Here is a 25,770-nt window from a genome sequence, read left to right as displayed (position 1 = left end):
GTTGGTTCCGTTGGTTCCACGAGTTCTACGCAAGATCAAGAAACAACCTTGCCACATGATACTCATTGCTCCCAGGTGGCCTCGCCAGTACTGGTTTACGGAACTTCTCCTCCTCTCGGAGTGCGAGCCCATCCAGTTCCGGCCAATTCCGACCCTTCTGACCCTCCAGAACGGACAAATTTGTCATCCGCTGAGATTAGCGGCATGGCTCCTCAAAACCTTGAATTTGCACACCTAGATATTCCTCCAGACTGTCAGGAGATTTTAGCTAATACTCGAGCACCTGCTACGATTAAAACCTACAAACTGAAATGGAAGAGGTTTTGCATGTGATGTCAGTCTGCCAATATCCACCCTATTCAGGCAAGACCAGTACAAATTCTACCATTCTTTATACAATTGGCGAAGTCCGGCCTCTCCCATTCTACTCTAAAGGTGTTCTTGGCGGCAATTTCAATGTTTCGGCAGGATGGTGTTAACTCTCTTTATTCAAATAGTCATTCAACAATTCTTCAAAGGGTTGTTCCGGATGTTCCCCCCTATTCGACGTCCACCTCCTTCTTGACACCTTAATATAGTGCTTACACAGCTAATGCTGCACCCTTTCGAACCTATTCACAAGGTGGATTTAAAGTTCCTTTCTTGGAAGGTTTCCTTGTTACTAGATTTAACATCAACCAGAAGAGTTAGTGACCTCCAAGCGTTCACTATTCATCCACCTTTTCTACAATTTACATCCAAGTCTGTAGTGCTGTGCACTAACCCAAAATTCATGCCAAAAGTCCCGGCGGATTTCCACCTTAATGAACCTATAATTTTAAATACTTTTTTCCCAAATCCGCTCACAGCTGCAGAAAGGGCTTTGCATTCCCTTGACATCAAAAGATGTCTCAAGTTCTACTTAACACGAACAGCAGCAATACGCAAATCAGACCAACTCTTTGTGGCATATGGCAAACCACACCAAGGACATTCGGTCTCAAAACCAACCATTGCTGGTTGGATCTCTGCTGCAATTTGCTTATGCCATGATCAAGCGGGAAGACCATTGCAAGCGACCCCAAGAGCACACTCTACAAGAGCAATTTCGCCATCCACAGCTCTTTTTGCCGGTGTGCCTCTTCACCAGATCTGTAAAGCGGCAACATGGTCCAACAGACACACGTTTACCAGACACTACTGTTTGGAAGCTGCTAGCGATGCAGATGCATCAGTGGGACAAGCTGTTCTGCGCAATCTTTTCAAATAAGGTGAGCCTCTGTTCTCCCTCCTCCAATATGCTTTTCTATAAGACGCTTTTTCTTACTGTTTCTATCTTGAAATTGTTCTACATATGTTGAAGCACACATGTATTTCTCTATAGTTATACTGTTTGATAATATATATTATCAATAATACAAAAGCAGCGTCTTATGAGCATGATGTTACGTACTGCTATCTACTCTGATTCAGGCATGTGAATCTATGAAAGACACCCCAAATACTGGAGAAGAACAATAGTTACTTGTGAGAAGTTGGCCTGATATATGATGTCACTAGTTCTAGTGTACACCTTGTATCAGTCCAAACAACCCTTATGGTGATTGGTTGTAAAGTCAACCTTATAGACCAGCTATCCTAGTGGTAGCATGGACAAGAGCAGTCTTAGGCTAAACTCTGTATGGCATGTGAAGCCAGCTGTTATACCACTTGCAATCCCTTGAATACCAAATGAAAGGACACCACAACAGATATATATAAAAATAGAATGTATTTATTCTAGTCAAAATACCCTCAGCACTCTTTATGAGATTCGAGGTAAGTACAACACAGTCCTATTTAAGCATACATAAGTCACACAGGTAAGTAATACAGTTAGGCCCTAGGGGCCACGCAAACCATATACTAAGTAAGTGGTATAAGGACCACTGTCACGAACACAGGTTAGGCCTAGGCCATCGCTGGGGCTACACTATACTACCAGTTACTAGGCAGTGGGAGGCCCACGGGATTCAGGTGCAGAGTGGAAACACTCACGCGTAATGTGTTAAAGTCGATAGAAATAGTGATGTTTAGAAATAAAGAGTTTTAGGACACTTCGAAAAGAGCTAGGAGTTAGAGACTTGGAAACTAGACCCTAGGATAGTCAATACCCTTGTGAGCAACGGAGTACTCAGTTTACCTAGCCCACGGGCTGCGGGTGCATAGGTGTGAACTTGCGTCGGGTTTCGTCGTCGACTCCTATGGATGCCTGAAGAAACGGTGCTGACAGGCAGTCAATGAAGAGTGTCCGGTGGATTCCAAGGTTGGGATCAAGAAGTAGGGTACCTGCAAGCAGAGGGGACAGAGTCTAGGTCACCAGCCAGGAGCCGGGAAGGAACCAGGCGATGTCGTGAAGATGCAGGTGAAGAGGTGAAGCTTGTCGTAGCAGCCACGGGTACCAGGAGGCGTCGAGGACGACCAGAACCAGGAGGCGAGCTGTCCCATGAGGGCTCTTGCTGTTGGCGGCGTCGTTGTCGACTTCGGTCCCAACAAGCCTTAGCAAGTACAACCCACGCAGGATGAAGGATTCGCTTCTGTTGCAGACCAGGAAGGTCTGAGGTGCTTCTCTTTCGCAGGGAAGCAAGGGCCAGTCTGGAGGAGCCAAACCAGCGGTGGAAAGTCAAGGGTTCGTCGTCGCAGAGGCTACTAGCCAACGGGCAAGCAACCGGACAGACGCGTTGAGCAGGAAAATGCAGAAGGGCCCCACGCAGAACTCGTGGAGTGTGGAGGGCTGATCTTCGGTGCAGATGGTGCTCGGGGTTGGGGCTTCTCAATCCCCAGAGCACAACTTCGAGGATGCCTCAGAAGCTGCGCTGGAAGCTAGTAGCCAATTTTCCCAGGTAGTCGGTCCCACGTCTCTCGTCGCCTCCACGGATCTCAGCTTTGCTGTGGATGTGGATCAGGGTCGGAGAAGTCTGGAAGTCAGGGCGCTGGTCAGGCTCTGCAGTCGGTTCCTCGTAGAACTTGGGCAAAGCAAACGGAAGGTCGCTTGTTGGTGCCTGTTTGCACCGGGTGTCCACTCCTTGGCCACAAGGGAGATTCGTCCGTAGTCGAATGTCGAAGGTCCAGAGTTTCTGTTCAAGTTTCAGTTATCAGGATAATCCAAAGTCCCAGGGACTCAGCTCCCACTCTTATACTAATCTGGGGGGCTGGGTTACCTGCTAGGTCCCTCCTATGGGTGGGACCGGGGAGGGGGGTGGTTACACCCCCTTCCCTTTGTCCAGTTTATCGCCAGGATTGGGGCTGGAGTGCCCCAGCACCGGTTTGAACCGGACTATGCATGGGACACCTTGTGTGCCCCAGGCAGTGTCTCGTTTCTTTCATCCCTCCCTGCCCCATTACACTAAGTCCTGTCTAGGGTGGTGCTAGCACCTCCCACGGCAGGAAACCTATTGTCCAAGCCTCCCTCGCTGGAAGGACTCCCAGCAGCAGGAGGTCAGACTTGTGTCTGTGGCAGCAGCATCCATTTTGTGATGCTGGGGCTCTGGTTAACTTTAACAGGTTAGTAGGTCTTCAACATGTCTTCTCCCTCTAGAAGGGGGGAATACTATCCTCATCGCCAGAAATGGTGTGGGTGTAGTATTCCAAAGTGTTAGACACCTTACACAACATGTTTTGATAAAGCCATACATAGTTACCATAACCGCGAGGATTATAAGGCACTTTAAGAGTATATGGTAGGCGATATCATAGAACAGCTATAAGGACATGGTTCCGAAAGCTGCAGACAGGCTCAGCTCATGCTAGAGCACCATCTCACATGTTACCAAGCCCTCTGCCTTCAGGATTGTTAAGGCCTGCCATAGGAGTGACTGAAAGGTACCCATGTGTCTATATATAAGGCAGGTATAGGAATACTATACCTAAGCAAGGGGTGATTACACGACCTTGCCCCAGCTGAGTGATCAGCCAGTTGTGTCATGATGGGAGGCCAGCCAGGGGTGGCATAATACATGCTGCAGCCCCTGGTAGGCCTAGGGTACACCCATGCCCAGGGTACCTAAGGTACACTGTACAGGGCCCTATAGGGTGATTCTTACCAATTGGGTTATGTACCTAAAGTACATAGTGTGAATTTAGAGAGAGAACAGCTGGGCTGTGGGTCTGATTAGCAGGCCCACAGCCACATCTAAGTCGAAAACCAGTGAAGCAAAAGCAAAAAGTGGGGGTGACCATAGGAAGTAGACCCTACTCTCCTACATTACTTACCTGTAATCTGTTGTTCTCCAGTATTGGTGTCTTTCATAGATTCACATGCAACCCGCCCACCTCCCCTCCGAGGCTTTTAGGCTATTATGTATTGGTTCACTCCTGTGCGAGAAAATCTGAGAGCCTGAGCCTCTGAGGAGAACATTCTGGTGGGTGCTGTCGCCTGATTGGCTGCAGTTTGGACTGTACATAATGACTGTGATAGTCATAGGTGTGGAAGTGTTTTTCCTTGTAGCTTAGGCTACTTTACTTCTTGGTTTCAGGTTACCAAGGTTTTGTGGTTATTATATGCATGATTATTGCTTTTTTATGTACAGTGGGACTCCCACTCCGACGACGGGGAATGATTCAGGCATGTGAATCTATGAAAGACACCAATACTGGAGAACCGACTGTGAAGCACTTTGTATAAAAGTTGTTAAAAGTGTCCCCATGGTTCTTTGTATTTGTTGCTGGGTGATGTGGCCAGTGGGACCTGTCTGCTAACCTAACGTGCTATGTTTATATGTTTAGTTGTGCCCTGGTAAGCACTCTAACATTGACATGGAGTAACTAGTTGATTGATTTACTGTACCTTCCTTGATCTTTCCACACTGCAATACAAGTTATCATGCGTACAGAGAATATTTAATATTGTGTTAGTTGTGTTATCAATGAGACACAAATTAATAGGCAAGAACATGCAGTGGCTCACTTAAACCATTCCTTACAACTTTCAAATTACCCAACGTCCTTAACTGAAACAACTGAACAGGCGTTTTGCTTTTTTATCGAGAGCTGAATGTAACAGTACTTTTCTGTGGAGACTGATGTGCTCAAGTGGATTGCTGAGTGAATCAAAGCGCAGTTCACAGTTTGTTTTGATACAACCTAGGGACAGTTTGGGTTTAAGAGGTTTTAGGTGGATGTTGTGTGGGAGTTAATCACCTGGCTTTGTAGCTAGCACTCGGCCCGATTTAGGCATGGCCCATATACACCGGCCCAGCCACAGACAAGAATATTTTCTCAACAAACTGAGCCTAACAGTGATCACCAACAGGCGAATTAGAAATTCTAGAAAAAAAATCACAGCAATCTCTTCACATTACAACTATTCGCTGGTCGTACTGTAAAGGAGATCCTTAAATATTGCCTTTGTTTGCAATTGTACACCGCATTAAAAGAAGTCCTCCTGTGAGGGTTACTTGAGTCAATATGACTCACAGTGATCCGTTCTTTATTCACCGTGTTCATTAGATCTTTATGAATTTTGCTTCTTCGAAAAGTTAAACTTTCAGTGGTATGCAAACATCCAGTGCCACACTCATGGCTGCCCACGTTTATTCCTTCTGAGAGACTGCTCCTTTATGACAACATAGGTATAATAATACCATTAAGTTCCTATCATGAACACCCAAGCAATATACCCGGAGCGCTCCCCTAACTGCCCTTGTTGTAAGGGAGATGTGGCTTTCATACATATGTTTTAGGGGTGTTCGGGCTTGGTTGAATATTGAAGGGTGGTTCTTGCTGCACTGGGAAATGCCACGAGATGGGAGATCCCCAGGGAGACAGGTTACTTTTTACTAGGGCGAATACCCACTAAGAAAAAGAAAAAACGAAGTGGACAATTTCTCATCCTAGGCAGTAGTGGTTACTCCCGGGTGGGGGTGGTGGTGTGGGAGGCTTCTGAGGGGGGTGGGGAGGGGAGCGATTCATTAACAAACAAAAAAAGTACCTTTGAATGCCTGGCCGCCGCCTCCCCTATGTCCTCTTCCTTCCTGCAGTCCGGAAGGAAGCACCCAGGCACACAGGCTCCCCTGAGCCAATCACAGCGTTGTGATTGATCTGAGCACCGTGGATCGGCGCTCAGACTTGAACAGGGATCCTGTGCATGTTCCTACCAGGCTGTGTAATGCAGCCTGGTAAGAACTTGCCAAGTGCGCACGTACAGTTTGGTCGGCCCAAGAGGACCGACCAAGCAGTTCATGTGCACTTTGGGAGTGCAAAGCACTTCTCCCTGGCCAGCCCCGCCTCACACTGCACGCAGGCTGCATGTAATAGGAAAAATAAAATGACAATAATGATACGTTATATCATTATTGTCATTTCATTTTTGCTTTTTGTGCAGTGAGGCAACACTCCTCCACCTTAGCAGAGGAGCCGCCACTGATCCCAGGCCTAGTGCTGGCAAAGCGCAGGACTGCAATAGGAGGGCTCTCGCCGATGGTGCCTAAATTAACACACTGCATGGGAGACATGACTGAGCGGGTAAATGCGGAGGAAAGATGTGCCTAAAACACGCAGAGAGAAACTAGCTGACAATTTGCAGGTTTGGGTGGCAATGCTCTCTGAACTATTGCCCCCGCACCCGATGTGTTGCCACTGCAGGTACATAGGGGGCTGAGAATGCTGGAATAGCACGGTCACAAAAGAGATGGTGCAAAGACGTATAGCCTATGTTGTGTAAGTAACTGCTATCAGCAAAACATTTTCATCGCACCTGCCCAGAGATATACCAACATCAATGCACTGTACTCATTGAACGTGTTGAGTTTATGTTGATCCCGGAGGGCGGAAGAAGGGGGGGGGGGGGTAATTACGTGTTGTTTCTCCTTGAGACACTGTGACTTTCACAACTATGTGAGTACTATTACTGTGATTATGAAAATGGCAATAAAAACGTATTCGAAAAGTTTCTGTAATAAGCACACATTCAAATCTTATTTGCTTATTCTTAGGCTTGTACGTGTAAATTGTAGTGACGTGGACCTAGTGGTGTAGAACCTTATACACAATGCAAATATACAAAAAGTTGCCTGCTTTACGCTCTGCATTTTTTATTTTTAGATCTTTTCGACCTGACATCCATCAAACATGTCACTATTTCACATATCTTGCTGATCCCAAAATAGTTTAACTTAGAGGGCAGCTACCTGCTTGGATGATGCCCCATCTTTCCTGTCTGGCCAGCACGAAGAATGTCATCAGGGCAATAGTGGGAGTAGCACTAGCTGTTACTTTTGTAACTCGAGTCTTAGATTATTTGAGGAAAGTGCAGTGTGTCCCAAAATGTTCCAGGTGGCGTATTTACTATTCTAACTCCATAACTGTTAGAATTCCCCAGGTATTTTAAGAAAGGGTGAAAGTAGTAGTTTTGTCTTGTGTATATCGTTTTGCCATCTTATTTGTTTTTCTACTCCTGCTTCCTGGAACTTGACTCCACGTTTGAGTTTACTCTTGCTTCGATTGTATTTAAAAATGTTAATCCCTTTCTGAAGAATATGCTTGCTATCAGTTAATTCATCATTGTCTTGTTCTTTAGTTCTGATTGTGGTATATATATTTTTCCTGAATGTGTTTTTTTTTCTGCTCTTGTGCAGTTGATCAGGTTATAAAAGAAGATACCTTGGTCCTCAAGATAGGATCCGTCTCGATGGCTCCTCAAGCAGACAACCCTCTTGGTAGGACAGTGCTCAGGAGAGACATTTACCAGTAAGTGGGTCTTTTTAAGGCAACAATCTGGAATGGTGGGAACTTTCCATTTTCCTGCAATAGAAGTTAAAACCTGAAACGTTAGTGAGATTATTCTGTTTCGCTTTGAAATGTTCTGCTGCGTTTTTTTAATAGCTTTTAACATCTGATTGCAAATCAACAAAACATAGAACTGATGAAAAATAATCCTTCAGTTTGGTGCCCACTAGATATAAATCTATATCATATTCGATAGCATTACTCATAAGCCTTCTGTTTATTAAATGCAAGTGAACAGCAATGACAATGTAGTCCTGCCAGCTACTAATAGAATCTTTTCTGCTATCCTAACAATGTACATTCTTTCGTGTACGTGCGCTCCACAAGCCGTTACACTGGAATCAAGCTATCCTGGCTGAAGAGGAGTGAAACCCCGAAACCGGTCCTAGGATGCTTGTTTCCGATCCAGGGAAGACCTGGCTTGGCAGTTCGGGCTGGACTGTTCCCATGAGGCACAGGGTCGAGACTGATTTGCATATGGCCAAGTCTAAACTGGGCTGGCTTGGTGAGCAAAAGAATGATGGATTTAACCCAGATCTCTTGACTGGGGGTGAATGTTTTGATTTGTTCTGCATTCCGTCCATCAATTGTGTGTCTGTTACAGAATGTTGGAGATATTTTTGAGATTTGGTATCTCATGTTGTGTGTACATCTGCTATGGGAAGGGAACGGAGATAAGGGGGGCAAGTGCTTCTGATGGTTTCGAGCCTCTTTGAAAGTAATTGTAAGAAGATTCAGACACCTCTGCTCCTGACCACCAACCTTCGATGTTTCTCAAAATTAATTTCCTGTACATTGCACATATCTCAGTCTTCCTCATTTCCCCAGCTGTTCAACTTTTCGATCATATTTCAGAAGGATAGATGCTAATTACAGCGTCGGGACATACTTTCTGCATCCTGCATGTGTCTCCTCTCTTCCCAACTCATATTTGGGGTTTTTCGGCAAACTGATATGGGTAATCCCGGACCCCTGATCTTGTTATTTAGTTTCCTCAAAGGAAAGTTTTTAGGCTGAGCCTGGGCATTACATGCGCTGCTCTGCGAGGATGCAATATTCCAATATGGACTTGAAACTCCTTCCACTCTCGGCCCATGTTTTTCATTGGCATGTGTCATTGTCCACTGTAAACTGTGGCTTTTCATTGGTCAATATGCTTAGTAGTCCCTCCTTAGTACCTCCTTGTCTCATTTTGTAACCTCCCATGAGGACACCCCCAGTACGTGTGTTGTTACTCAATAGGCTTTTAATTATAGCCCCCAAGCACTATTTTCTCAATAGCTTTGTCCTGCCTGTTGTTGCAGGCAGGACACGCTCTCTTCTAATGCTTTAAAAAAAATCTCTATAGCACTGGTGCTGAACGCATTTGAATGCAATAGTTCTTGCATTAGTGAAAGTGTAAGCTATTGGCATTGTAAATGATAATGCCTTTTATTTATCTGTTTTAAAAACAAATCCTAAATAAAAGGCATTGTCATTTACAATGCCAATAGCTCAAACTCTCATAAATGTGAGACCTATTATATTGCAAATGCCTTTTCTTTCCTGTACTTTTCCTTTGTTTTGAACTCTTGTTGACCTAGCCTCTGCCTCAAGCACCTCAATACACAGACTTCACTCCTTGTTTTGTAGCCATCTCCTTGTGGCTGACTGAAAGAGGTCCACCTGACAGGCTGAGGGGAGGTTGTGACTAATGTGCTTCAGCAAGTGGGGCCCTGTAGTGACAACTTGCTATTCCATACATTTGTCTTACCCTTTAGCAGAGGTGAATTGGGGTTAAGACTTACTGTCAGGAATTGTTACACATCAAACAGCAAAACAGCTAAAGAAAGAAGAATATATGGGCCTAATGAAGCTAGAAACCACAAGAAATTCTGAAAACAATGTAAAAGTGGGAAAATGGGTGTAACTGTTTTAATGAAAGTCAATAAAAGATGCAATTACGTGTGTGAGTGAAGAACCAATAACTAAACCCCTTTGTGATGATGTTTGTAAAATGGTGCTGAAGGGGTGTGTAGGAATGGCTGGAAATCTTGTTACTGAACATTTTTCCACACCATTAAGAATTGCTGTTGGTTAAAATGGTGATAACACATTGTGCTGGGTAAACTGAGGATGTCTCTGGCAGGTCTTTCCTGCTGTAGAACATGTGCCAGTTACTGACCAAAACAATGTCTGTTGTTTATTCTCTAAATTACCAGACCTTGATCTAACTACAGACTCTGGCATTACTGGCTATGCCCTTTCCCCTGTGTTTAGCAGACCAATTGCTAATTCTGGTACAGGAGTCTCCAAAGATATTTCAGCAGGATCTTGGTAAATACGAAACCTAAACATGTTGACATCGTTTTTTTGGAAAACTTTACCACTGACATGGGTTCCAAGACTACCCCACAGCGTTGGGCAAACTGCTGGAGTCTTTGCAAGGAAGATTAAACCGAAAACAAAGTCAGCAAGGATAACTTCATCAATGTCTTGTAATAGTTGCCTTAAGGCATATGGATTAGCCTTCGAAAATAGCATTATTTCCCTGTAGTTTCATTCTCCTTCTATGTCAAAGTAATTCCATACGGTTCACCTGCCTAATCTGTATGAGTTCACGTTTATTTTATTTGCGTCAATTAATTAAAATTAATACAATTAATTGCATATGATCATTAAGTTGCATTTAAAACAATGAGGAGGATGTAAACGTCAGTCTGAGATTAAAACCAAACTTTAAAATCGAGCATGTTACAAAGAGAATGAAATGACTTTATATTATTGACCCTTTTTCAGAAACACCAGTATGATGTTCACAAAGGCATATGATGTGCTGTGAAGGTCAGCACTGCAGTCTGCAGGCGCTTTAAAGCGGCCCCGGTTGTTCCCAAGCTGCAGAGCCTCCGGTGTCTGGCCCAGGGGTGACCATCGTCAGGTGCCACCGTGGGTACGCCCACAACAGGCCGCCACGAACCGCACTGTGGTCTGGCCTCTGGGTTGAAAGGCTGTCCCTGTTCCCTGTCATATCACTCTGGAAACTTTGAGTATGTGCTCAGCTCTAGCTTTCACAGACACACGTGAAAAGCTGATGATGCAGTAGCCCTGACACAAAGATCGATTTCTTCCCTACCCAGCACACACTACAAATATAAGGGCAGTACAAATAAATTAAAACATTGTCGTCTAAAGAGGTTATTAGAATGTGACTTCTTGCAACTGCAGGATGTGAATCCGAGCGCGGGATCGCAGCGCTAACTAACCTAACTAATCCAGGAGCAGCTCTCATGCTGTTTATAATAATAAACAGCATGACAGACAGCCGCGGCTCGCAATTCTCACGTGGGGTGGGAGTCCCGCGGGTTTTACCGCAAGGAGGGGGTTTGGGGGATAAAATAAAACTTACCTGACCGGTCCCGCGCCGCCTCTGCTCCTGTGCCGAGTCCGCGTTTTCCTGCTCCTGAACACGAACAGGCATGCTCCCTCCCCTCCTGTAAGCCAATCGCAATGCTGCATGGCAGCATTGTGATTGGTGCGTAGTCCTGGACAGCGCCCAGCCAGGCACCTGTAGGGAGGCCATTTTCTCTATGTAGGCTGCATGTGTAGAGTGCGCATGACTGCTTTGGTTGTCCTCAGGGCCAACCAAACAGTCAGGGTACTCAGAGTGGTGCAAGGCTCTCCTCCACGACCCGCCCTCCCCCAACCAGAGATACCCTTCAGCCCGCCACCCAATCAGGCATACCTCTGCCTTCTTCTGCTTTCTCGCAGAGTGAGAAGCAGAAAATAAAATGGTATTTAAAATATCATTTTATTTTCTACTTCTCGCACTGGGAGAAAGCAGTGGGGCGGCGCTCCTCCGTCCTATTGGAGGAGCTGCCCCTGATGACAGAAGTGCCAGGATTGGACGGGGCAGGGTAACCCAGCGCTCTTTTTGAGACTGGGGGCCTGTGTCTGCGCTCCACCCGGCTCTCTAACACAGCTCGAGTCGGAGAGATTTGAAGTGCACGTCAGGCTGGCCGTCTCAAGACAGATGGCCAGTCGGACATGCACACTTAAGACTTTAGGCTGAGACATTTCTGCTGCCAGTCAGTAAGAATGGCCCTGCCTCCGCCGCTAGACAGAGCATTTTGGCACTTAGTTTAAAACAGTAATGACTATCTTTTTCAAAAACCAATGTATGGATAGATGAACGCACTCCTGGGTATACATTTTACAGCATTCGAAAAAAGTAGGTGGTGCAGGTCAGTAAATCCTCCTGAATATGAGGATGGAACAGTATCTGAAAGCGCTGTCCTCATAGCATGAGGGGCGTCTCCAACTTGCACTCAATAAAGATTTGTAAATGAATTATTCACTTCTTCATCAATTGTTCTCAATTAACTTTATTGAGTTGTCAGTATTTTGTAGAATTTGTCAATTGTTATTCATGCATAACGGTGATTATTCCTTAATAACAAGCAATTTTGTTTTACATGTATTCATATGCCCAATAATGCATTTCGGGCTGTTACCCTTCATCAGGGGATTAATTTCAACACATGTTTATAAACTTCACGGCGGTGCACCATTCGCCGCACTGAAATGGTAACGGCGTTGGAAAACAATCCAGAAATTAAACGCTTGTGAAACCATTTCATTGCCATTTAATTTATTTTTTCAATGGTTGCAGCAGGGAAGCAATGCTATTGTGCCCTAGAGGAGCAACCACCTCTGATAGCTAAAGCTTCAGTTAAAAAAAAGAAAAACGAGATGTGGCTTTTCCTTCAACTGCTCTGTTTTTTTTTTTTAGATGAAACGTGATGAGGAGATATTTATGGTAGCATGTTTATTTTTTGCATGCGTAAGGTAATCATAGAAAAGATAGTCTCTCTGCATGTTTCTACTCATTCCAAGCCACAGTCTTTTTTCTTTATACATCTGACTTGTATGGCACTGATTCAAATATCTTTTTGAAACAAGTGTCTGACTGCGTTTTTGGTGGGTTTAATTTTGTAATAGAGATTCTATTTTTACTCTTCATGTTCACAAACATGCTATATTTTTCATTTGAAAAAGCAACAAACCAAGGATTTAAGTAGTTTGTGAGAAAGATAATGATGTGACAATGTATTATAATAAATAAAGTATTCCTGCTGTACATTATTAAGATATTTCTAGCCACCTTGTAGTTCCATGACCTTGTAAAGGAACTTGGCTTTCGGCATCATTCTTCTATATGAACTCATATATGATTTGCAATATCCTTATCATGTACGATGGGGGTACTTTATCCCATATATTCTGAGTACATTTTAAAGGGCTATTAAGAAGTAATTTGCCACCACGCATCACGCCGGAGACACTGAGAGATACATGCCTGCAGACACTGGTGAGGGACATGGGGTGGATAGGTACATGGAGACATCTACACCCGACTACACAAAGCTATACATATTATTCAGCGGTCCATGACTCCTTCTCCCGATTAGATTATATATTTATACCAAACACATAATATTATAGAATCGCTGTAACAGGTATATTACCCCGGGGTTTAACGGATCACTTTCCAGTGGTCCTGATTCTGCGCTTGGGGGTGGCTCGTTCCCACCCCCTTTCGACGGTGCCTGTAACCTTGGCACCTTCAGGACTCGCAATATAAATCGCACATATGTAAGACAATTACGGATTATTTTGCTGACCATCTAGGCACAGTGCGCTCCGCTGCGATTATTTGGGAGGCTATGAAGTCAACCATTAGGGGTGCGGATATTGCATATTGCGCCGCCTAACGGAAGAAAGACCGGGAGGCATTGCTCCAGACCGAAGCCCAGCTGTTGGAGCTGAAACAGAGCTGTAGAGGAATAGACGGCGGGCAGACTCGCTGCCAACTTCTTCTTTTTTAACAAACCTATGCTGACACACCAAGTGATGAGGCTAGGCAGGTTTGGCTGGCCTCCCGCAGTAGAATTTATCAATGGGGTGATAAATCAAGTTCTCTTCTACACCGTTTGTGTCAACAGGCTCTCCGCGCGTTAAACATACCAGGTATTCTTGGCGATGATAGCCAAACACTCACGGTCCTGCACAAATTGTATTGAGATTTGCGACTTATTACGCAGAGCTATATGCCCCCAATGACGCCCTGCCGGTACTCTTGATTCACCAATATCTCAACGATTTGTCCCCTAAGGCCGTTTTGGATGCGGCGCAAGCAAATATCGATGCCCCACTGACAGTCGAAGAAGTGAGTTCTACCCCGGTTGACCTGCACTCCGGTAAAGCACCAGGCCCGAACGGCTTTCCATGTGAGTTTTATAAATCGTTCCAATCTCAACCCATGTGAGTTTTATAAATCGTTCCAATCTCAATTCCTTACTCACTATCTGGAAGTAATACACGTAGCCCTTGAGGAGGAGAGACTCCCTCCGGACTGTTGGCATGCTGAAATCGCGGTATTTCCTAAGCCCGGCTGACCTCCAGATCAACACTCATCGTATCATCCTATTTAATTGCTGAATGTGGAGGCCAAATTATTGGCCAAAGCTCTGGCTAATCGTATCCTCCCTTATATGTCGGGTTTGGTTCACCCAGATCAAGCCTGCTTTATGCCCCTTCGAGCGACCCGTCATAATATTCGATAGTCTCATAATGCAGTAGCGGTGATCGATCAACTGGATGGCCCGGCGGCTTTGTTGCTAGCCGACATAGATAGAGCATTTGATTTGCTGGCATGGACCTACTTGTTTGCTCTCCTACAGCGCCTAAACATAGGACCACGACTCATGTCCTATTATAGACTTCTATATACTGATCTTTCGGCCTCGGTTAGAGTGGCCGGTGCTGTTTCGGATCCCTTCCCTATAGGACGCGGTACCCGACAAGGGTGCCCCTCTCCCCGTATCTATTTGCACTAGCAATGGAGCCACTGGACTCATTGGGCTTGAATTGATGCGCAGGTGAGGGGATTTGAATGACCTGGGGTATCAGATTGGATCACCCTTTATGCGGATGATGTTCTTTTCTTCTTAATGGATCCATATCGGACTGGAACCCAAATTCTCCGCATTATGCAGATATTAGGTCGACATTCAGGCCTATATATGAATGCTAAGAAGTCGATACTGTGGCCCATTCGCGGTGCTCAGAAATGGGCACTTGGACGGCGGAAGTAACACTGGCCACAACCAGGTTGAAATACCCCGGGGTTTACATCTTGGCCACTCAATCAGTGTCGTGGGATAGAAACATTGCCCCCATCTGGATGTGCACTTAGACTGAGATGGAGTCTTAGGCTCGTATGCCCCTCTCCATATTGCGCAGGTCAACGATATTTAAAATGGTATCCCTCGCTCGTCTTCTCTACCAACTGCAGAACCACCCCTTTCAGATATCTATCTCCAGGTTCCGGTAACTCAACTCTAGATTGAGAAGTTTCCTGTGGCATGATCAAGCTACTAGGGTAGCACTGAAAACATGCTTCCAATCAACTTATTGTGGAGGTATAGCAACCCCTGATATCCAATCATATCACACAGCATCTCACCTCTTGATCTTGAATGACTGGTGGTATGGGATTAGCAATGACCCGGCATACAAAGTAGAGAGGTGGCTTATTGGAGATGTATTGCCCCACAAACTTCTATACACGCCAAAAGAGCTACAGAAACTGCTGTCTGCCACGCGTGTGGTCTTCGAGTGTGGAAAGAATCAATGCGCAGGATGGGGTGGTGGAAACAATTGACAAGGGAGACACCCCTTTGGCAGAGTGGCCTTAAGCCACAAGTGTCCGCATTAGTGGGGTTTAAACAATGAGACGCCATAGGCATGGTACCACAATGAGATCCTTTCAGGAGCTCAGAAATTAGTTTGCCATGCCGCACACACAATTTTATAAATACCTGCTTTATCCCCATATATTGCACATTTGGAATCTCTCCCGGAGTTTAACCCAATTGAGGCAAAGGTTTTTATGGGTGATTTAGGAGATCATAAGACTGCACATATATATATCAAACATTGGTGACGAACCTCTCCACGACTTTAGATTCACTTCGGGAAAAATGGCAGACCGACTTGGGTCCCCTTGATTATGACGACTGGACAGAGGCCTTGGAATCCCCGAGATGTGCTGCAATAGCATCTCGCCTCAGAATTAACCAGTTTAAGTATTTGAATTGTGCTTTGAAGAGCGGAGCTGATAGATTCCCCTATGTGCCTACGATGTGGCAGTGAGAAAGGCACACTTCTACATACTATTTGGGATTGTACCGCACTGGGCAGATTTTGGAGGGGAGTTATTTGTTGTTTATCAGAAGTGCTGGGCTGGGACATACCCCTCTCTCCTAGGCTTGTTATGTTGCATATCACAGACGAAATTGGGGGAAATATCTTTGAAAGATTATTATTCTTGGGTTTTACCCTCGCAAAAAGGGATATAGCGAGGGCATGGAAGGATCCGGCTCCGCCTAAATTGGGTGCCTGGAAGGCTGGCCTTGACTGGTGTATGGGCCAGGAACAGTCTATTTTGAAAGTGCGGGATGCCCGCAGAAGCACTTTAAAATATGGAAACGTTGGGCAGATTTCAGGGTCTCCTACTAGAGCCTCCCCCACCGCAACCTGCAGAAGCGGAAACCATATGAGGACATATCACAGGACAATAATGTTGCTACAACAGATTCTGAAATACATGGAATGGTTTGATGGGTACGATCTTTGGTCTATTATGCGGTACAAGACACAGTTGTTTGTAATGTTAGGGGCTGTTTATTACAGCCCCGAATTGCCTATCTCTTTGATTTATAAATGCTATATAGAAGTCACCTGCTCGAAAACGACTAGACTGATTAACCTACACCTATGCTTCTTTGTAACTAATGTGATTACTTTATTTGATGACTCAATAAAAAAGAGTTTTGAAAAAAAAAATCCCAAATTCCAATTCCCGGAAATTGATCAGGAATTTATACGCCCAACAAATGCCATAGGGATTGGGCATTCTAGATGCACGTCCCTGGGACAATCTTGTCCCAGAGTGAGAACTAGGAACGATTCCAAGGCTGATTTAAGTAGATGTTTAACACGGTGTGCCTTTTTGATACCATACGCACTGGAGGAATTTTGGGTGCTTTACTCTGTAAAAGTTTGTGTACTTCAAGCATATTTACAAATACGAGTTGCTGTTATTTATATGACGAAGCTGCAGATGTTAAAAACAAAAATCACTCTGTAATATGGGGCATCTGCAACTACATTATTATCACCTTCCTCTGCTTCAACAGTTATTCCCATGTCCTGGATGTCTCTGAATCTTAACCTGTGAATATGGGCCTGCCCTATTTTCCCTCAAACGTGTATATTTGCCAGTTCCATTTTTGTCTTCCATCAGTGTGAATCCAGACCAGCTCCCATTTTGTTTCTCTTTATTTTTTGGGTGTTTGTCATACTCTGTTCTCCTCTTCCTTCAGCAGGTGTAACTTATTGTTCAGCACTTAGTCATGCCACTGGCTATTTATGGCATATGACCCACATAGTTTATACATCTCCTGTGTGGACAGTTACTCTACAGCGCATGCTGCTATGGATGTGCTAGAATCAGAACGACATACCTTCTGAACGATAAAGCATGCATGTAGAGCAAGGGCGACCCTGTCCCACTGGTGATGTTAAATTCCATCATCAAAGAGTGCAAGTTCGGCAGTTTGGACTCTGGACACAGTATTGAGCACTGTTCTTGTCAGTAATGCAGTGAGTGATCCTGTCAGGGGCAACCCTCCTATATGGCGGTCCTCCTAACTGGCTATACACAGATGGTGCATGTAATCCGTCCTTCCCCCCAGCGCATCTGGGAGCTTCTTTCAGTCAGGCCTTTGGAAGGGGTAGTGAGCATCTGAAACCTGATGGGCCTTTATTGTTGTCTCCTCCAGGCACTTCTTTGCACTTGCAGGTCGAACTATATTTGCATGATGAGATTAACGAAGGCCCATCTCCTCCTGTGAGTCTACTCCATGCAAGCGCCTACCCGAGGATACCTGTTCTGCTCTTGACTTCTCCTTCTGGTGACTGATTATGCTCCCACTCAGTGCAGGAGGCTGTTTAGAAGGTGAAAGCTGCCACGTCAACAAAGGGTTTCACTGCATGTGGAAGCGGCCTGTCTTCCTAGTACTCTATTGCAATCCCGATTTCACTCCTCCCTCAAGGAATAGGAGGGATTAAAAGAAGTGCAGGTACTCTTAGGTAGACGTCTTCTCTGAGCGTCATTTCAGTTTGACGCCCAGGAGAAATCTTGTATCTGTAAATCTGAAGCAGCATTGCGCACAGGGAACATTACAAGGCCTTCCTCACTTCTGCACCCGATTTTAGAGGGACAGGAATTTTCACCAGATTCCCTAGTGCAGTTCCAGGCTCTGAGCCCTTTGAGTCTTGGCCAGTACCAGAGGTTCATTTGCCCAGGACTGCATCATTTCAGCCTGTGGGCCTAGCGGAGCAATGGGATCTCCTGCTGGACATGTCCAGGTGTGCTTATTGCAGCCATTCCATTCTAAAGCAAGTTGTTATAGAGCTCTTCTCTGAAAACTGGTGTGACGTTCTTTTTACCTATGAGGACGGAACTTTACTTTTAAACCTGACTCTTCATAAATCAGATAAGGGACACAGAGCATGAATCTTTCTATCAGGGCCTTGTGCACTGCTGGGCTTGAATATTGTGTGGCAGAGTGTTTCAATCAAGATGGGGTATTGTAGTTCCAGTGCTGGGGTTGTGAACTGAGGTGAGGGGTGCATGTTGTATTTCAATGCGTACAATCTAGCTATGCAAGTCTCACTAGGTTAGGTTCATTCACTAGAAGGATTATTCAGAATGTTGCTTGTCTTGGGATGAGCTTGATGTTGGTGTAAATGCTCGAAGTAGATGTTAGTCTAAGAACATTTGGGCATTTATAATAACCATGTGAAGGCTAAATTATTATTTGGTATTTGAAACTTCACAATATCCAAAATAATTTTCTCCAAGAGATTCACTTGACAAGAACCGAGCACAATATCTTGGGAAAGAGATGGATTTCCCTATTATATATCAATTTATATATCAATTCTTAAGAGGTGGAGGGAAATGTGTGTGCAATATGAGTTGAGTGAGGAGTGTCAACATTGGCATGGGACCACAGAAGGCATTTCCATCATTCTCATGTACATAGGTTGTGTACCAGAGTTGACCAGCAGGTGATCACAAACACTGACAAAATGGTAGCACTACAGGCCACATTTTTTGTCAGATTAGTCTTCCCTTTTCTGTGTTCTCGGAATGGGCTAGGTTGACTACAATGGATCACTGAGGCACCTAAAGGCTTGCACTTTGTAGGAGATAAAGAATGATATACAGCTGCACAATGACTCGTGTATCTCTTTCCTTTGTCTTGCACACAAAACTTGATAAAAATCATATTCACAAATACATACAAATTAACTACATAGAATTAGGTTCTTATTTTCTGATGGCTACTTCTAAGTGCAGACTCCTCACTTTATGAATTGCCTCAGGTGCCAAACTGTATCTGAACCTTTTTCAGCAGTTACTCCAGGACACCTATAAGTGGCACCATGGACTGTGCAGCGGCTTCGCATCACCTCTGGATGTGACTGCATGGAGTCATTTATAGGTGCTACCCCTACGCACTAACATCAGTTGCTTTGTTTTTGTGCCCTTTGACATGGACCCAGAGCTCTGCTCTCAAACATTTTGTCAGTGTGTTAGGACAATGTCTTCTCTGAGGACCACAAGCTTTAAACCATGCCACAAGTGCAGGAAGCAGGTGTCTGTTGCAGACCCACATGACTTCTACCTATTCTGTCTAGAGTCTAAGCATGACTCAAAGCCCTGAGACAAATGCTCCCTAAGGCACCTGAAAAAGCATGAGCCAAAGTTATATGATGCCGAGCACAAGAAGCAGCACAACTGTTCTAATTTCTGAGCTTGCTCCAAGTAAGTCTTCTCGTCATTCCTGATCCAAGGTAGAAGTGGCACAGCTGCCACTAAGATGATCTGGCTTCAACTCACTTGTTTGACTCTAATCCTATCTTGAAGCTGTTCCCTCTGCACCTGAGATTTCTGGGCCGTTAACGACCCGCAGCAGGTAGAGACCTTCAATCGGTGATGCTGCAACACAATCGATGATTGCTGATCCTTCTGGAGTGTGTTCAGGCCCCATGGGTTCCCTGTGGCCCCCAGTCAGACTTTCCTCCAGCACAGCCTGCCTCCATGTCAACTGACCCAGTTGAACTCCTTCCAGCACTAGCTCATACTGTTCCATCTGTGCCAAAGACCTCATTGGCTCCGACTGGTCCAACTTGGTCTTGGTTCCTAAAGCTCAAATTCCAGACCCAACCCAATGCCTGTTTTAGATCTGGAGCCAACTTCAGCTCATGTTTAAGTGATGTTTTAGTATGAAATACCTACAGTGCCGATTCTGGCCTGGGACGACACCCAGGTAGTGCTACTACCTCGACTCCAGTATTACTAGAGGCTAGAGACTTTATTTGACTCAGTTTCAGACACTGTCCAGGACCTTCAAATTTATCCCTCATGGTGAAAAGGATGACAAGTAGGCAGATCATTTACTCCCCTCTCATTACACCATTGTAGGCCTGTATTTAGACTTGGAAAATTCTAGTGGCATGGCTACTTCATCTTTGAAGGAGTTGGACTCCTTACTAGGACATCTGACAGAGGGGAGTATCTCTTGCAGCAGCGGTGGTAGTCAGCAGGGAAGTGTTGGACCTCAAGTTGCCCACTTAGAACCCCAAGAAAAATCTACTAATTGAGATCTTGCAACCCGGGTCCAAGACTTCAGATCCCCTACTGCCTTTTAATTATGCTCTATCTGATAGAGACTTCTAGCTGCAGATTCCTTTCCTTAGAATTATCCCCAGACGTCAGATTGGATTCAGACATTTTTCTAGTAGTACCCTGGTGCACCAGTAGGTGATGTCGTTTGGCTCCACATGGCGTTTAGGTTGTCGTCTGTGCCAGAAGTAACATGTGCAGTGGCTATATAGGCACCACCTCTGTATTTTAACATCTGTTCTTTCCTTTCTGCGCCAAATAGCGCTTTTTGTGACTTTTTTTTTTTTTTAGCTTTCTGAGATCTACTCCTGGTATGTCACATAAGAAACAAGCTGATTTCAAGTCATGTGAGGCTTGTCACAGGAAGATGTCTGGGACAGTCCCCCACTTGGTGTGTTGTGGTGCTTGGAGCGGGACCATGACTCCAAGGCTTGGGATGACTACCACGCCATGCACCCCAAGGCGCTGAGGAAGTGCTCCCTCAAGCTCCTCGCCGCCCAACGTCGGTCAACTCCAAGATGTTCGAGGTCCCATTTAATTAGCCTATCCCGACAATTGTCTTTGCACTCAAAACTGTCTGGTAGGTCCCACAAACATAAGACGACCAAGAAGTCGAAGTCTTCTGACAAGACTCGGTAGCATCGGCACTCCAGGCCCCGCGAGTCAGCGGAACCTTAATCCAGGCCCCATTAATTCGTTGCTGAATGCGAAGCTGTTGACATGACCGAGACCTTCCTTGATGCCCGCTCAGGTGCCTACGTCCCTGGTGCCACCGACACCCCTAGGCGGTGCCGTCCCCATCGCTATTCCTGACTCTGACACAGAGCTGGAGTAATGTTGTCCGGTGACTGCTTCAACTGGACCCATGCTTCCCGGAGTGAAGCCAGTACCTTATTTACTTGCAAAAGTTGGTCGCACACTGCTCGTCACACCAGCAAGTTGCCCCAAAGGACTGTGGTAAATGTAGTGGCGACGGCGGGTACGCCTATGCCACGATGTGTAAAAAGAACAGTATGTGTTGCGTTAGCCATCCCTGGACACGTGTTTCGAGGTAGTTGCCTCTCGTCAGCAGGGAGCAGGTCAGTGTAAAGGGGTGCCGTGCGGACTGCCAAAATGTAATTTGGGGCAACTTGCTGGTGTGACGAGCAGTGTGCGACCAACCTTTGCTTACCTTATTTACTTGAAAGGCTTGGAGAGGAGATGAATGGAAGGGGTCTATGGACCCTTATGGTTACCAATTCCTTGAAGAAGAGCAGGTACAGGACAACTGGTATGTGGAACTGGCGGAGGCCAGTAAGACACCTCACCTGATACTGGCCTGGTCTCTCCTCCTGCCGTGGATATGGAGTAGGGAACCTCTTTTGCGATGTTGGTGCATAGACCAGCTGAAGTCTTGGGCTTTTAGTGGCCCACAGTGGCAGTCAAGATGAACATATTGACAGAGGTGCTTCAACCGGGCGACTCCCCTTCCGAACCCCTTCTACCATTGAATGAAGTCCTTACAGATGTCCTACTTGGTGCTTGGTCAAAGACCTGCACAGGGGCGCCTATTCATAGGACAATTGCCCGCCATTGTCCTGCTCCTGGGGATCTCAGTTTCCTCACCCAGCACCTCACCCTGGAGAGCCTGGCGGTTCCAGCCTCCAAAACCACATCCAGGATTAACATCGGTGAGTTCCATACCACTCCACCGGATAGGGAATTCAGAAGGATGGACACTTTTTGCAAGAGAATGTTCTCTTGCCCAGTTCACTGACACAACATTGATGTAAAAAATATTGATGTAAAAATATCGAGTAAAAAAATAGACAGCAAAAATATTGACGTATTTAATATTGACTTTTATGTAAATATAAAATAAAATATATTCAATATAATTTTAATAAAATAAATGTAATATACATTTTAATAAAATATAACAAACCTAATAAAAATAAACACACAAACATAATTTATACCTATATATCTACTTTAAAACAATTAATAAACTATTATTTTTAATTTATGTTAAAAGTTTAAAATAATATAAACAATAACAATATTTATTAATGATTTAAAATATAAAAAAACAAAATCTATGATAAATTAAAACAAACTATTAAAAAATATTAAAACTTACATTTCACAATACAATCAGTGCAACAGTAGGGAAAGTATTGGATAGCAAAGGGGTAAAAATAACTATTCCCACAATACAATCGGTGCAAATGTAGGGTAAGTGTTGGATAGCGGAGGAATTAATTTTACTATTCCAACTCCAGTGAGTGCAACAGTAGGAAAAGTGTTGGATAGCGGAGGGGTAAAAATTACTATTCCCACTCCAGTGAGAGCAATAGTAGGGAAAGTGTTGGATAGCGGAGGGGGGAAAATTACTATTCCCACTCCAAAGAGTGCAACAGTAGGGAAAGTGCTGGATAGCAGAGGGGTAAAAATTACTATTCCTAATTCAGTGAGTGCAACAGTAGGATAAGTGTTGGATAGCGGGGGGGGGGTAAAAATTACTATTCCCACTTCAGTGAGTGCAACAGTCGGGAAAATGTTGGATAGTGGAGGGGTAAAAATTACTATTCCAACTCCAGTGAGTGCAACAATAGGGAAAGTGTTGGATAGCGGAGGGGTAAAATTCCCTCTCCAAAGAGTGCAACAGTAGGGAAAGTGTTGAATATCGGAGGGGTACAAATTACTATACCCACTCCAGTGAGTGCAACAGTAGGATAAGTGTTGGATAGCGGGGGGGGGGGTGAAAATTACTATTCCCACTTCAGTGAGTGCAAGATTAGTGAAAGTGTTGGATAGCGGAGGGTAATTTTTTTTTTATTCCCACTCCAGTGAGTGCAATAGTAGGGAAAGTGTTGGATAGTGAAGGGGTAAAAATTACTATTCCCACTTGAGTGAGTGCTGCAGTAGAGAAAGTGTTGGATAGCGGAGGGGTAAAAATTACTATTCCAACTCCAGTGAGTGCAACAGTAGCTGGAAAGTGTTGGATAGAGGAGGGGTAAAAATTACTATTCCCACTCCGGTGAGTGCAACAGTAGGGAAGTGCTGGATAGGGGAGGGGTAAAAATTACTATTCCCACTCCGGTGAGTACAACATTAGGGAAAGTGTTGCATAGCGGAGGGGTAAAAATTACTATTCCCACTCCAGTGAGTGCAACAGTAGGGAAAGTATCTGAAAGAAACACTTTAGTGATAGATTCCTTACCTTAGAATATCCCGAGGCGTCAGACTGGATCCGGAAAGTTTTCGTCAGCAGTACCCCAGCGCGTCGGAAGGTGGCGTTGTGCGGCTCCGCGTCAGTCACTGGCGTCATAAGTGCCGAGATGGCGTCACGGAGACTACTTTGGTGCCACCCATGCGCCCTGACGGCAGTCATTTTCCACGCCAGCAAGCGCAGATCCGGTTAGAGCCCGTACCCTAATCACTTTTTGACTAAACTTTTGAGACGTTTTGTCTTGACTCTTGGTACCACGTAGGGATGCCTGGATTTAAATCCTGCGGGGCCTGTCACCGTACGATGTCGGTGGCAGACCCCCATGGCGTCTGACTCTACTGTCTGGAGCGCAGCTCCTTCCCAGGTGCAAGATTTTCTTGCAGCCATGGACAGCCTCTTCAGGCCTCGGGCACCCGCCGGCGCGCCTTCGGGCCCCACGGTCCCAGTTGAGGGCCCTCCCTTACCGGTGGATCTGGCCCCGGCACCGCAGGGACCTCCGCCAGCGGTTTCGGCGCCGCCCGTGGCTCCGATCCCGGCGTCGCAGTGGGTTCCGTTCGTTACACCACCGCCCTTGCCCAGGTTCCCGGACAATTTTGCTCCTGGTTGGGACCCTAATTGGGACACGGAGCCAAACCGGCGCCGTTCCCGGGGTCGTTCGACCATTTGTATTCCCCTGTCCCCCCCACCACCACCTCAGCCTGTTCCACGGGCAGTGGAGGAAGGGGACGACTGGGAGGAGTCTGAGGACCCTCTCGCACGGCAGTGCAGGTCAGAACAGGAATGGACAGAATAGCTAGAGGATGCTGGTGGCCTTGACCTCTCCTCTGACCCTGGTTTTCTTTCTCCTCCTGCTGTGGCTATGGAGGAGGACGCCACATACACTGTGGTGTTCCGTAGAGCAGCTTAGGCCCTTGATCTGCCTACAGTGACCCTCAAGGCTAATCTCCTCACTGAAGTACTTCAGCCGGCGACAAGCTCTTCGGAGCCCCTGCTTCCGTTCAATGAGGCATTAACTGACGTCTTGATGGGCACATGGTCTAGACCGGCCACGGTGTTCCCGTGGATAATAATGTGGCCCGGCGCCATCGCCGGGCCCCGAGTGACCCTGCTTTTCTGTTTACCCACCCAACCCTGGAGAGCCTGGTCATCCAGGCCTCCACTTCCCAAAGCGCATTCCCTACCGCTCCGCTGGGTAAGGAATCCAAAAAGCTGGAACAGTTCGGCAAGAAACTGTTTTCATCTGCCAGCTTAGGGCTGCGGTCAGTGAACACCACATGCTGTGTAGGACACGGTTGCGCAGTGTCCGGAGGAGTCTTGGACAGTGCTGGACAGTGGTGGGTAGGGCAATTTCGCCAACGGTGGCCCTCCGTCCCCACGCCTGGTTGCTGTCCACTGGTTTTTCAGGGGATGTTCAAAGTTCTCTTATAGACATGCCCTTTGATGGTACTCGCCTTTTTGGCGAAAAGGCAGATAGTGCGCTGGAGAGTTTTAAGGACTCCCAGGCTACAGCCAAGTCCTTAGGTCTCTCAACCACGCACCGCGACCGTGCCCAAGTCATCCTTGTGGCTCCGGATTGGGCACGAAGACACTGGTATCCCACGTCTGCTTTTCGTTCCTTTCGTGGCCATGGAAGGGGCGCCTGACACATTCGTTCAGCCAGAAGCCTGCGCAGAACCAACCTCTGCACAGCCACAGACGTGGTTCCTGCCGAGGCGGGGCGCCCACGTGCAGGTTAGTCTACCTCCACTCCCGCAGCTTCCGCCTCAAAGCCTTCCTAGTCCGAGCTTTGGGGCACACCCCACGCCGGTGGGCGTCAGGATTCGCCATCACCTTCCTCACTGGCGTTCCGTTACCTCAGACAGGTGGGTGCTGCAAATCGTCCGAAGGGGCTACTCCCTCCTCTTCGAGACAACACCTCCAGCCATGTCACCTCAGTTCCACCGCATGTCAGGGGACCATTTTGCGCTTCTCCAGCAGGAAGTCGTGGCCCTCAAGGCAAAGGGGGCCATCGAGCGCG

The 25,770-nt window shown here is 46.0% G+C and overlaps 1 protein-coding gene and 1 long non-coding RNA gene across 2 annotated transcripts in view; one reads left to right on the top strand and one right to left on the bottom strand.

Moving 5' to 3' along the window:
- VPS13B (vacuolar protein sorting 13 homolog B) overlaps positions 1–25,770 on the top strand; it is a 2,934,705-nt gene that overhangs the window by 1,641,966 nt on the left and 1,266,969 nt on the right. The window contains exon 30 of the mRNA XM_085605186.1: positions 7,593–7,704. Within this exon, the coding sequence (XP_085461312.1) occupies positions 7,593–7,704 (112 nt within the window). The remainder of the gene's footprint in view (positions 1–7,592; positions 7,705–25,770) is intronic.
- LOC146830977 (uncharacterized) overlaps positions 1–25,770 on the bottom strand; it is an 87,779-nt gene that overhangs the window by 36,270 nt on the left and 25,739 nt on the right. Inside the window, exon 2 of the long non-coding RNA XR_014961502.1 lies at positions 7,618–7,758. This is a non-coding gene — a long non-coding RNA (uncharacterized LOC146830977). The remainder of the gene's footprint in view (positions 1–7,617; positions 7,759–25,770) is intronic.

This window comes from Triturus cristatus, chromosome 5_1, assembly GCF_964204655.1.
Source record: "Triturus cristatus chromosome 5_1, aTriCri1.1, whole genome shotgun sequence".
Taxonomy (NCBI): Eukaryota; Metazoa; Chordata; class Amphibia; order Caudata; family Salamandridae; genus Triturus; species Triturus cristatus.
The sequence above is the reverse complement of the archived record's forward strand: the minus strand, read 5'-3'. Positions and strand labels throughout refer to the sequence as shown.